The sequence below is a fragment of the Lepisosteus platostomus genome, chromosome 10 (genome assembly GCF_059453375.1).
Source record: "Lepisosteus platostomus isolate fLepPlt1 chromosome 10, fLepPlt1.hap1, whole genome shotgun sequence".
Taxonomy (NCBI): Eukaryota; Metazoa; Chordata; class Actinopteri; order Semionotiformes; family Lepisosteidae; genus Lepisosteus; species Lepisosteus platostomus.
In genome coordinates, this window is record NC_142620.1 from 12093742 (window position 1) to 12108105 (window position 14364).

Genomic DNA, 14364 nt, shown 5'->3' on the forward strand with positions numbered 1-14364 from the left:
CCGTACTGGCAGTGTCCTCAAGATGCGCTCTCAAGCCATGGCGCCGTTTGTGGGAAATGCACAAGGTTTCAGCACACAAAATAGCTGCATCAACAATCCTGATGGAAATTAGGCTAATTGGGCATAATGTTTTTAAAAAGCATTGCCAGATTAAGAAATAAGCAGACAATAAATACACAAATGTCCACAAGAGATCAAATGAAAAGGCTTGTGAAATCCAATTTCCAAAGGCATCATATGTCCATGTTGTAACCATAACCCCCCACCCAGCATATCCACCACTGGCACCGGACACTATGTAGGCATTTCTGTCTGGGTCCGGGGACAAGAAGACAGCAGGGACAGCTACTTCTGACTGAAACAGCACAAATCAGTAGCTGAAAATCCCTCACATTCTGTAGCCTCCCTACTGCTTTCCCAGAAACAGAGCACACCATGTCTTCTTGTAATTTGAGCTCACTCCTCCCTGGTAGTAACTCTGCAAGAAACCTTGCTGGGCTGTCCAGAGACCTTACTTATATACTGTTGACAACAGGAGGGGGTACTTCCACAACTGGCAGGTTAACTGCCTTTTTGAAAGCCACACAAAAATGCATTTGCTGGTAAAGGACAACACTGTTCCAACAACACGGCTTACTATGACTTTTATTAGAACCTTTTTTTCTGTTTAGAAATCCAATAATGAATACCTTAGTGGATTAAACAAATTTCTGCCCCTAATTTCCATTATTATAGCAACACCAAAAAACCGTGGCATATTCAAGTCAAACTAATCAGAACCTGAAGATGGCTCTACGGCCGAAACAGTGTGTTTCTTTTCTTCTCTTTTCAGCATGGAATAAACCTTTACTTTTTCCAAATAACAGAATAGCCCACTGCAGCAAAACTGCCCTGTTTACATAAAGTTATATCTGGCTCTGCATTCATGAGGTCCCCATAATTTCAAAACTTGTAACTGATGTTTAAAATAACTGTGCACATGAGTAATTGAAACACAAAGGTTAATATATTATGAAGATCTATTCAGATCCAGCAAGAGGAAGATATCTGACCCACAATTTGGCTTTATTGATCCAAGGATTTAATACAGTCATTCCTTAAAAGGAGCAATGAGAGCTTGGCTAGATATCTTGGTGCAGACTCCCACAACCCTTTGAATAAAGAAGTACTCTTGTGTTCAGTTTTTAATGTACTTCCCCTTAGCTTCCATTTTTGTCCTCTGGTTCTTGTTTCACTCTTGACTGTGAAGAAGTCCAGTGGGTTGATTTTGTTTCTGCCCATGAGGACTGTGAATACTCAAATCAGGACCTCTTGTAGTGTTTGTTAAAGTAAAAAGAGTCATTTTTTTTAGCCAGTGAGAATGTGTCATTCTTCTGAGCCGAGAAAGTGCCTTGTACAGACTGACACAGGAGAAGCAATTGCTTTGTTGTACTGTGGTGACCAAAATTGAAGACAATTCTAAATGAGGTCTTCCTAATTTAACTTCTGCTTTTACATGTCCTAACCTTGTTTGCCTTTTTATTGCTTTTCAACATGATCTACAAGCTGCAAATGATGTGTCCAAATAAACTAAGAATATTCATAAGCAGGTTATTCAAGTTCAGCATTTTCCCATTTCAGATTAATGTTGTTGCGCTATGCATGTAACACTGCGCACTTGTTACACTTATTAGTTTACATGAAACAAGATGAATGAGCAGAACCTGAAGAATTTTTATCAAAGTCCTAAAATATCTTCCCAAGTGCCCTGACGCCTGTAAAAAGCAGCAGTAGAAAGTGATTTCTGGGGTTTGCAAATGAACAGGTGTAAGGGACAGACGAATAAGAAAACACCATTGTTATTTCTGTACAGTAGTACTGTAATAAAGGTGTAGTGTGATGCAGTGGAAACCTGTTACTGGTCCTCTCTCCCATTCACTACAGTGAGGTTAGAAAACCCGAGAGGCAAGTGGGAAGAGGACTGTCACACTCTAAGTTTTAATAAACAGAGGACAAGCAAAACACTCTTCTCAATATTCTTTACTTAATTTCTTGTATTCACATGGAAATTCACTGCATTATGAATATACGTTGTGTGAGATGTCCGAGTTTCCTACATGTGATTTATGAATGTGTGAAATGCTTCTTGTCATTGGTGATGATGTTCACTTCGTTTTGTGTATGTTAAGTTTATCAGTGTTGGTTCCATGTAAGATGTTTATGTTGGAAGCGGTTATTTTACTTTTGCTGTAATGCTACATGTACTATAAGTCAAGTCATGAGGTGCCAAGAAGCACTCAAACTAACCGTCCTCTCTCAATATTCTTTATTTACAGTGACAGCCGTGCCGTGCCTGTGACGCTGCAGTGCATGAAACTATCGCCACCAGAGCTGATGATAAGTGTATGTGTCTTTCCACCTCCAGCTGTTTTACTCACTCTTTAATGAAGTGTAATAAATACTGTATGTTAAACTACACTCAATAGTGATGTCTCATCTACAGTAGGTTTCGTGAATATTTGTTCGCCCTAGAAAATGGTAGAGATTTCCAGTACATTTACTAATGTAAGTGACATCTCTGTAAAAGCCTACAGATACTGAAGTAAGTATTCATGCCCGCTATACACGACTCCTTTCATTTTGTTTGCTCAGGCGTGTTGCAGTCCTAGATCAGAATGGAGCACGTTACTGGAACGAGAGTTTTGCTTTCTATCAAAGCACAGGAAAGCTCTTGTAAAGGCCAAAGGGGACATGCTACCAAACATGTCTGGGGAGTAAGACAGACCAGAATCCACATCAAATCTTTCACTTGCCAGTTATGTAGGGTATTCACCAAAATTACACAAAAGTGAGAGTGAGATCTTGTTTTTCTTGAAGAGCTCTCTGCTGTCCAAAGCTTGCCACTGTTTCTTCGAACAGAATTGTTCTCCAAACTGACACAGGTCTCGAGACCCGTTTTAAAGCCATTTGATCAGTGTGGCTGTCTGCAGTAGTTACATCCACAAGGCTTAAGGAAATTAGGTTAACTGGGCATAAATTAAAACAGTTTCGGGGTAAGAAACAAGCAGAAATGGAAGAAATCACTGAGCACTGCAGTGTACTCCCTGAAAGCAGAGGGCAGCAATGTGAGTCAAAGCTGTCTAGAGAGTGGACTTCTGATCACATTCGCAGGCGAGGGAATGATTAATCCACTGAGAGCTCTGATACTCTGTGACACAGCTGCTGTGCTGTGTGGGACGATGCGTGTTATTTTAAAATTTTGTCATGTAGGACAGTAAACGGAACATAACATTTTGTGTTCATTGCTCCCTTAATACAAATTACTGCTCACAATACTTCACAGAGTCCAAAAAACAAAACTATACCCTGGTCTTCAATTTAGCACCACTTTTGCATTGCTACCTACATTTGAATACATGTAAATCTGCACTGAAGTTATATTCTTTGAAATGGAGCTGTAATTTCAAACTAAAAGAAATATCAACAGGACATCATTAAAGCTACACAAAATGTCACCATCACTTCTCTTTTATAAAAGGCAATACAGTGGGTGTAAAACAAACACTGCGTCATTAATTTCGGTGAGGAATCAGTGAGAAAAGCACAATTTCCCCAGAATATAGACTGCAGCTGTGCTGTGACTTCTTCTCTGGGTGTAAAACCTGCCTACTACTGTGGGCGAAAGCGAATATTGAACTGTTTCAAAAATGTAACAAAAAAAAACACGACAAAAAATAATGTTGTGGACACTTCACAAAAGATCAGACAGGAGCAGACAATTCTTCGGACTTTAAGTTCAAATCCTGTACCATCCACCCAGAAGACCACAGATCTCTTCAAGCCATTAGCAGAACTGGAAGCAGCTAAGATGCCAGTGCATTGGTGTTTGTGCCACTGCTAGATGATTCACACACTGCGGAATCATGCTGCACAGTCACACACCTTCAGGTCTGCTAACTGTGAGCACAGAGATAGATTGCAGTCAACGGTGGTGCATAATTCAGATCGCTCTGATGGGTTCATTTAGATGTAACATACATGTCTACCATACACATGTTTTACAAGCGCTTACTGCATGTCATTTTTTTAGATTTAGAATGCAGGATTTACTGGTTACTGTTTACCACCTCTGATTAAGGCAAAGTCACCAATGACTTGCATTTGCTTTAGTAAATCAGATCTTTAAGGAAATGTCAGTCATTGTCATGGAAGACAACATGTACAAAATACATAACAGAGCATTCAATGAGGAAATTAAAAGGATGCATTTTTAATGGATTTTTTTCATACTCTCAGCTCAAATTTACCAGGAAGAGCACACATACCACATACCATCCATACCTGCACAGAGATAGGCACCCCTTGTAGTTTCAAAACTACTTTCCAATATGTAAACAGGATTTACCGTCACCTTCATTTGAACACACAATTGCCAAGAGTCTTTGTTTCCTCTTTATTCTCCAACAGCAGCGTGGGTATACAACCTACTTAGGGTTCAATGACTTTTACCTCCAAACAAAATTGTAAATTTTACAGCTGTGGTTTTGGCAAAGCTCCACAGAAGCCTTAATTTTATTTGAAGTTTGGTCCGGCCATGTGAAATACATTATCTTCTACAAACTGAAATGCTCAGGAGTGTCTGCTGCTGGTAAGTTGTAAAGTTGTAAAGACGAATCCATTAGGGAAAAGACTTCACTGAAATATTAGGAGCTCTCCACAGAATGGCCTATGGAACAAGTGTACTGGTACGTGCAACCATGATTAAAGCATTCTGTGTACAAGGGAAACAGAGTGTTGGCACTGTTCCCTTCACACGAGTGGCCTGGATGGCAAGATCTCTGACAGTAGCAATGTCTTTAACAGGCAATAGGCTCCTTCAAATTCTGTATTTCTATCAATTTTAGAGTCATTCAAGTGACCTGCCCTCCCATTTAACCCAATCATCCTAGTCTGCATGATCTGAATGAGTTAAGTGAATAGATAAAACAAAAAGAAAAAAAAATACCAAAGATGACCTTTTGTTTCCCATTTATTTCAGGTGGCAGGAGATTTACGTAGTGCTACCCTCTTGCAATGAGGGAGGAGTCCCAGCTCCACAAATGCAGACTTCCTTCACTCGGAGAGCAATGATGAACAGCTACAGAAATGTACTTCAGCTTGGACAACTGCTGAGCTGTAGATGTATACATGACGTTGTAGGAAGGCAACAGAGGAAGACTATCCCAAATTGAAAGTCAAATTCAACCAATCCTTGAACGTGAATAGATCCTAGAGGATTATCCTTCATGAAGAAGAGGGGTAATACAGGTCACTCGCTGTGGAAGAGTCCCTGGTTGATTACTGGGCTCGAGAGCTGCATGCATTTACCTCTTTAATGCGTACTTGCAGCTTTCAAAATTAGCATATGGATGGGTGACACGAGGAAAGTCAACGGCTGGAGAAGTCGATGCGGCGTCAGAAAAAGCTAAAGAGGCAGTGTAGGCAGGCGCATCTCACAGCCAGCATTCCAGGCACCGGAAATGAAGAAGGCTCTGCACGCACAAAGACGACAACGTTTATTTTGGGAGATTTGGGGAGGAAGGAGACGCAGCTGGGACTAGCCACTCAATCCCAAAGCAATTCTCACCCTGGACCTGTGCTAGAACACCAGCTGAATTCATGCTCCACATTAGACAGCCTGGGCTGACTGTCACTCGCTTGCCTTTGCAGTTCTGTTCCTGGATGCAGCCAAACAACACTGGTGCTATGGCTGAGGCACTGTCACAAAACTAACTAATTACAGGCTAAGTACCTTTTGAAACAAAATTTCAAAGCAAGTAAAACAGCTGCTTTTTAACCATCCTTGTGCCACTAACATGGCCAGTGTACTTGAAGCCCAAAAACCATTCCCACGATCATAGCTCTTGATATATAAATTCCTCAGAATATAGAGTAGTCCAGCAGTTGAAGTTGAAGGGGCTGTTCTAGGAGCCTGAGCTCTGCCAATGACTCACCGTGCTTTACCATAAGCAAGTTAACCTTCTTGTGTTCTGCTCTGCAGGGTCAGATGTACAGCTGAGCTCCTACTGTAAGAGACTGCAGCAGCAATTGTCTATGCACAGCTCACCCCCTAGTCTCTGTAAGACACTTTGAATTAAAGCACCTTATAAGTGACTAATTATCGTTAAGGGAGGAACAATAGCTCTATGACCTCCTTCGTTATTCCCCTCAGTTCACCACAAACAACCACCTCTGAGAAAAGCAGCCGACGAGCTGCCCTTTCCCTGACAGAGCGCTGCACTTGTCCTGCTCTGCCCGCTGTTCTGTCTTTCTCAAACTCCCACACCCCAGCCTAACAACACTGCGCCAACCACCCCACGCTCATGTGCTTTAAAAATAGTCATGAAACCGCCTTCACAAAATTAACACAAACAACAAAAGAACAGAAAAGCCTTTGGGAATCACCCTTGTCAGAAGCACAGTGATCACTCCCAGTTACCTAGACCTTCAGAAACGTTTCAGTCTGCCGATACAAGGCCTGTGCAGCAGCAGTTAACTCGAGATGACAAACATCAAGCCACGGTCAATGAAAATGAGAAAGAGCACTTACTGAGCAGACGATGTTTGCCTCCAAGAGCCTCTTGGAATTTTGATGCTGCCCTAAATGTTTAAGAGAAGGTGCTTTTGCATTATATGATACGGGCTTTAATACTAACCTTGCTATTGTTAGTCCCTGGAGATCACACCTCCCATCTAAATGTGGTGAACAGCCCCCTTCAAAAACCCTTAGCCAGGCACTCTTCAGTAAAATCTATTTTGAGCCCTCTTCATTTTCTGCTGTTGTGCTCTCCATTCTATCACTCCCACAATGTGCACATGAGACCTTGCCCAACCTGAAAGACGTAATTCTACTCAGGACTTCACTAAAGGTTTGTACGGTTAATGCTTTCAATGACACTGCTCGTTAGACGTCTCTCCCCTGGAATCTCCTTATCAGTGTTAAGTGTGGGTTTTTCTTTCAGCTGAAGATTCCTGCCTTCGCTCAGATGATCGTCAAAAGGAAATGCCCCCTTAAAAACCTGCCAATTAGGCTTCACGAAAACCTGCCGATCAAGATGTTTTAAAGGAAAAAAATAGGCTGGATGAACTCCTTTTCTGCTTCAGTATAAAAAGATATTTAACTGTACCTGACATAGCATTTGGAACAAACAAATTAGCTGTTGAATCAGTTTTTTTTGTAAATCCAACAGATCACAAAACCAATATTCCCTCCTGTACTGGAGTGTTCTCTGGGTTTATTCTTCTATGGACACATAACTTAACTTCATTTTAATCTATTATTCACTGAATTGGTTTATATTACCCCTGTTTTCAGGTCTTTACTCATTGAGGTCTATACAGGTAGGTTTCTTATAGAACCTGTTACACTGGGGCCCTTCAGGACCAGGAGTGACTATCTCTGCATGAGGGTATGCATTTATACGCAGAGAGGTAAGGCACTGACCTCATCAGGGCCTGAAGGTCTGGCCTCTTGTTTCATACACCCACAAACCTTTGTGTAAGGAAAACCTCTTACTCTTTTTAATCGAGGTTTTACTACACAAATGAGTCCTCTGGTTTCAGGAATTAATCTGTACGGGTCTGCAGTGACCTTGTTAAGTTCCTTTCAGGATTTTAAAATCAAGTGTCCCCAAAAACTGCTTGGTTCAAAATAACGAAACTTGTGTTTTAGCCTGTCTTTGCATAACCCTAGTTGTTGTTAATATTAAATAATAAAGTACAGCTTTTCAAGAAACTTTAAGCACTAATGTTATTGATAAGCCCAGCCAACAGATATCTGCTATAATCTGCTATGAGTGCATAATATTGTTGATTATTCTTAAAACTTTCATATTTATTTAGTCTTCAATCGTCTAAAATTCTTAAATACTTCCACCAAGTCTCTAAAGCACTTACAAAGTTATTAAATGCTGCTCATTTACTGTACAAGACCCTAAAATCCACTCAGGAGTGTTACAGTTACAGGTGTATCACTGATTCTGCATCACCTGTCAATTCTTGAGGGTAACACGTATGTGCTAATGAAAAATGTGGTAAAACTCTACAGTGGCTGAACGTTATATTCTAGTTTCTTGTCTCTTTGGCTGATATTGTAGGCCTGTTTCTGGTTTTCAGGTGTCTGGGCTCCTCAGGGACAGTAGACAATGTATTGTGCTCATTACATCCCCTCTGCTCTCCAATTTACATGCCACCCATTAACATTCACAGAACAGTCATTACGTACAGAACGAAACAACACCTGCAAAACAAAGAGCACAGCATGAAGTATTTGAACAATTAGAACTATTTTATAACTATGCTGGTAAACCATTACACTCACCCCACAAGAGGTTTAAGCTTGTTAAACTGAAGTTAATAAAGTGAAATAAGAGCTACGCAGTCTTTGCCAGGGCTCTGCTTATGTTTTTTGCAGCCCTGTGACTGCTACAGAATCAGCAAGTTATTCACAAACAGCCAGCAGGTGAATGTCCATCGATTTATCTTACAGAGAAAGTACATCCACTCTATGTGCTGCAAAATGAGCGATTCATAAATCATGCAGTGCTGTCAGAATGTCAAAAACAAACATAAATAGAGGATGAGATGGAAGACATACCTGACTGTGACGTTCAGTGAAGCCATGAGTGGCTCACTCACTCACGTCACACTTCACATTATGTACTGTACATGCTTAACCAAATGATTCATAAGACATTCATATCACAGTAAAGGCATTAATTACACTAGTTAAAAACAGTCCATCCTCAAAACTACAGTGTAAAAGCATCACATAGAGAAACTGTAGTAACTATTCTGTAGCATCTGGATAGGAACACCTCTGCAGACCAAAACAACTCTGGAGGTTTAAGGGCCAATCAGTGCTACCAAGGGCAAACCAATCTTCCCAGCTAATCACTGGCTAACAAAGGTTGCGAATGTGCAGCATGACGCTCAGGTGAAGTTGGCATGTGGAGGCATTATGTCTGGAGGTCAGGAAGTAGAAGGTCAAACCATGCTGACAGAATATGAAACAGGACAGGATGCACCATTCACTGAAATATTAATTTCCAATACAGCAGTAGAACTCAACTGCCACGATGTGACAGTTTGTTTGAGAGATGGAAATAGAACCATTGAATACTCAAATTTAGGAGACCTTAACAGAGGAATGTTACAAGGATCTGCTTAGTAATACTGCTCTTTCTAATGCATTTTAATCTACTGTTCACTTAACTGGGTCTATATTACCACTGTTTCCAGGTCTTTACTCATTCTTTATAAGATACCTACTGTACAATATAAAACCCAGAGGTGCACTACAACCCTCCAGGATCAGGAGAGGATCACTGATCTAGGCTTGGATAAACAGTCAGCACACTACTGATGTTCACAGATGACACCAAATCAGAATGATAAACACTACAGAACCAGCAGAGAACATTAAAAAAATACAAACAAAATTCTACACTAGGAATACATCTGGCAGATGGAATTTAATGCTGACATGCGGTGCAGAGCCTTACCAACAAGTAGAAGAAACATAAAAGAATAAAAAGAAGAGTAAACACTGAGCGTGAAGTAGAGATCTCAGAAAAAAGATTTAAGCATTTGTCATCATTTTTCCCCTCTAGATGACACAGGGAATAAAATATCTGATAATGAGAATGGTAAGAAACCATTTTTAAGTGTATAATTTATATCAAAGGATGTTATGTAAAAAAGGTACAATAAACTAGTAAGACTTCATTGAGAATTCTGTGCATAAATTGAAAATCACATCACAAAATATATTGCTCCTCTGGAATCAGTCCAAACAAGATTGAACAGATACATTCCAGAGCTTAAAGGAATGCCCTTCACTGACAGGCTAAAAGAAACGGATCTTCTCAGACTTGAAAACAAAGGAGTGTGGGGGGACCTGATTTCCACCCACCCATTTCCTAACCCCCTTATCCAATACAGGGTAGCGGTGGTGCCAGAGTCTATCCCAGCAAGAAACAGGCGCAGAGCAGGATACATCCTGGGCAGGATACCAGTCCATTGCAGGGCACGCACAGACACAGGTGCATACACACTGGGACCAGCTTTAACTACTCAGCTGGCTGAAAGGCATCGAGATGTCTGGTCATTCCAATGGACTCCTTCAGAATCAGTAGTGACATATGAACAGAGGACACAAACTCTAAGGGGAGACTAGAAGGAACTTCTTTACATAAAGAGCTGTGGGTGCCTGTAACAAGCTACCTAGCCACTGGCTTCTTTCAAGAAATGGCTGAAAGAGATAATTGGATCAATGACCTACTAGCAACCAAAGAAACTATGCTGGGTAAATAGCCTCCTCCAGTTTGTCACCTTTCTTTTGTTCTTAAAACTGTCTACTCACAAGGGCCTCATCTGAGAAGGTTATCTGCCTCTTTGGTACTATGTTCTTTGCCAGAAACATTTTCAGTATCCTGTTTCTGCTAATATCAGCACTAAAACACCTGTACATTCACTTAGCTAGAACTTATTTTACAGAACATTGGGTTCAACACTCCACACAGTTTTTAAATAACACATGATTTATGAACTACCTTGCATTGTGAACTATCAGTGCTGTTTATATCGCATGAAAAACACAAAACTCTTTTAATACAGTATCTCACCATAAATTTACATTATGGTAGCATTGTAACAACTTAATTTAAAAGTCATTTAAATGCTTCTCATTGCAGGTCAAGAGCCTTGGATTTAAGAACCCTCTAAAAGTCAACTAAAATCTGTGTTTGTGACCTGTTACCATTTTATAAGCCCATCAGACTCAACAAGATTACTGTTACAAATCAGTAATGTCTTATACGTTTTGTAGATTTCAAAGATTGTTTGAGACCATTAGTTTTTAAAAATCTGTTTTTGCTAAGAACTGTAAAATGCCCTTTTAGATTAATAAACAAAGGTACTGAACAGAAAGGCTCAACTGAATATTTTAGACAGTTCAAAACGTCATGATTTGAAAATAAGCTCCGAGTTTTATGAAGATCATTTAATGACAGAAGGCTATCGTATGTATGTGAAAGTAGGGGATTTTTTTGTTCTCTATGGCTGTTGTGGCGAGACCTTCTTTTTAGGTGCTTTGAATAACATAGAAAATGTATACAAAAACGTAGGACGTACAACAGACTATTCTATTGGGCTACGAATCAAACCTTTACTCATAATAAAAACAATATGAGCTCCAATGATTATTCATTCAAGGAACAATCATGCAGAAAGAGCTGAATACACAAACATGTGGTTTTGCTTTCCCAATTCAGCTGGGGTTACTGTACATGACCACCTTCTTGCCTTAACTGAGGGAACAATTAAGTCTTCATGCTGTCCTGACAGCTACTTCTGATGGGATATAAGAAGACGTGAACTCCCTGTCAACACACACGCTGCAATGAGAGGCTTGTGTGTTAGGACTGATCTTGCACCTGGTTACTGGAATGGTCTGTTCAATGGCTCTCATACACTAGAATTTGTGTTTAAGTGTCAAAAAGTGAAGCGTTTCTGACAGAAAACCCCAAATTCACCACCTTTAACTTCTACTAAAAAATAACAGTTCTCATGTTACAACTAGCTAAGCATCCAACAGATTGAAAAAGAATCCACTGGGTTAACTTAACGCGTGGAAGCAGAAACATTTAAGCGTCGTTCAGTCCCGTTTTAATATCATGATCGTGCCCTTCAAACGCTAGGAAGGGTAGAAAAGCAGATATTTTGTTAATTGATGTAAAGAATTAAACACAAACTCAAATTGAATCAAATTATCCCAGAACAGTCTATGAAACCGGGTCAGTAAGAAGCTTTGTGTGAAGGTCAGCATGGAGCATCTTACATTTAGTATACAATGTCACACGAGTCCGTATAAAATAGACGGATGTTTTAAAAAGGTGTTTCGTCGATTCATCCAGATAGCTAACTGTTCATCTATTATATGCGATCAATTATCAGGAACATTTCCATACGACAAAAAGTAAATACTACTGTATATACCATCAAATCCATGGCTAAAAGAAATTTTGAGTTTTGTGATGGATTGTTAGAGCTGTAGTTACAACTCGCGTTTTAACACTCCAACGAGTGTTTGTCTATGTCGTGAAATCTATGGAGACTATCTTCAAATGCTCATACTGCGTTTTTGTTTCACAAATACCTGTTGCATTATTGTACTGTGTAGCAATCAACTTATGTTCAACCGAAGTCAAAGTCCACCTTTTATTTCCAACTTGCGTTTGCTCCTGGCGTATGATGGAAAAAATAACTAGAACTTTCTACTGCCAAGTCATACATTGCCAAATACTCCACAATGTATCAGTCACACTTTTGCGGACGATCTCTAAAACGCAAAAATTAGTGTAATGACAGGACCGCTCCTTTCCATCAAAGCCCCAAAACGCACTTTAACAGGAGGCAAAAATTATGTATAAGGTGGGCTCTTCAGGACAGCACAGAGATCTGTTAAGAAAATGTTAAAGACTTAAAAGAAAAAGGCATGCATAGTCTCTTTGGTCGTGGCTGTCAAATAAACGTCCTTTTTATACTAAGCAAATGTTATTAAACTTAAATCAGCGAAACGTTTTTAAAGCCTGTTTTTTTATCCTCTCTAAATCCCAACGGTGATTTTAACACGAAACCGCACAGAATTACAGCAAGTGGCTTTCTACTGCACCTGCTGATGTCCGTAGCAAATCAAACCCCCCACCCTTAGTTAGAAAAGGAAATGGGCAGCTTGTGCTGCGTCTTTCGGTAAATTTACAAACATGAATTACCCAACAGACACGCATCTCAGTTCCTCTCCGCTCCTACCGCATCAAACTCGATACTGAACTTAAAAAACATGGACATGAAAGTTAATTAGTGAGGGTAATAATGAAAGCACACGCAACACACAATTTCTCCACTTTGTAATCCCCGGCCGCAAACAAATATATCATCCAAGGTGCGTGATTCATTCAGTGTATCACCACAGGCAAAAACAACAAGGGTGCTCTTTTTTATGCAAAATACATAAAGTGCATATTCCAAAAAATAAATAAAACACACGCTACCAGTAATAAGCTATTGAAAACGAGGAGTCAGATTAAAAGTCAAATTTCTGACCTAAAAAATAAAACTATGCATTTATTTAATAAACAGAACAAACCTTCAATTTCAAACAAGTCCATCCCTGCGAGTGCACGTACAGTATCCATTGCTTCAGTTTAGTCCACTTCCCTGTAGGTAGGGTAGCAACGCCTAAAATAATATGCCTTTCTGGTCTAATTGTGCCAGAAACCCGTCGTACAATAACCGACAAAATGAGTTTTTTTTGCAAAACTGCATTTACAGTAGGTGCACTCCATCTAGAAAAATCCTAACTTGGTCCCCGAGCATACGAAGTTAAAACCTAACACTAAAAAAAAAGACATAAAGGGGGTTTTCTCTTCCGAAATTCAACACACAAAACTCAGACCAGCCACCTTTCACTTTACACCTCCATGGATCAAATGAGAAGTATCCCACGAAAAAAATAAGGAAACCCGGAGATGACAGCTAACCTTAAAAACCACTCCCTTACCACACCACATCTATCCATCCATTAATGACCCCCCACCACCACCACCAAAGCAAAACACCGTCACCAGAAGAGAAAAAAAAACTCAAAAGTTTAAAATATAAAGAAAAACAAGCCAAGATCCATGTACTTACCCTTTCTGAACACGGCGACACTCTAGTTAAGAAGACTTCAAACTGAACTGATAGCGGGGGGGATCTGTTTTCCAGGTCACCTTTCGCGGTGGATAACGCTAGCCCAGGCCAGTTCTCCAGTGTGGTAATTCTGCTCTTGTTGTTGTCTTCTGCACACTATTTCTCTCTCAGTACATGTCACCGTCGCCCAACCTTGCTCGCCCCTTCTTCCTGCCCGCTAGCTGAGGCGAAGTGAAAATAATCCCCAAAAATGAAAGACGGAAAAAAGATCAACTCAGAACACCCCGATTTCACACACGGAGCAGGGTTCAAAAGTAATTAGGGAAAAAAATCCGAACGAAAGCGAGTTACCACCACCACAGAAGGGAGTCAGCAGATTACAGCAGGTAATGAACATATACATTACATCTAGGCTCCAGCTAAGCACATCCAGTATATTAATACAGTATACAAATGCCGAGACGCTGTTTAGCACAGATGAACCACTTTTCTCGCTCCGCTGTTCTTTCTGTTACGAAAACCGTGCAAAAATCAGACGAATATCGCGCAGCAGAAATCGAAACCCTCCAAACACATACACGCACTTTTTACGATGCTTTTTTTTACATAACAGCATCATCCTTTTTCTCTTGCCAGATCACATGTTAGGAAAAC

General features: G+C 40.2%; 1 protein-coding gene across 2 annotated transcripts in view; it reads right to left on the reverse strand.

The window, feature by feature from the left end:
• Positions 1–14339, reverse strand: part of bahd1 (bromo adjacent homology domain containing 1) — a 58013-nt gene extending 43674 nt beyond the window's left edge. The window contains exon 1 of one of the 2 annotated variants that reach the window (XM_088648203.1): positions 13711–14339. Coding sequence is in view for 1 of the 2 variants with exons in the window: in XM_088648201.1 (XP_088504327.1) it covers positions 13166–13214 (49 nt within the window). In the remaining variant the exon portion in view is untranslated. Of the gene's footprint in view, positions 1–13165; positions 13237–13710 lie in introns of those variants that run through there. The other variant, XM_088648201.1, reaches the window with a different exon arrangement.
• Positions 14340–14364: the final 25 nt, after the last annotated feature.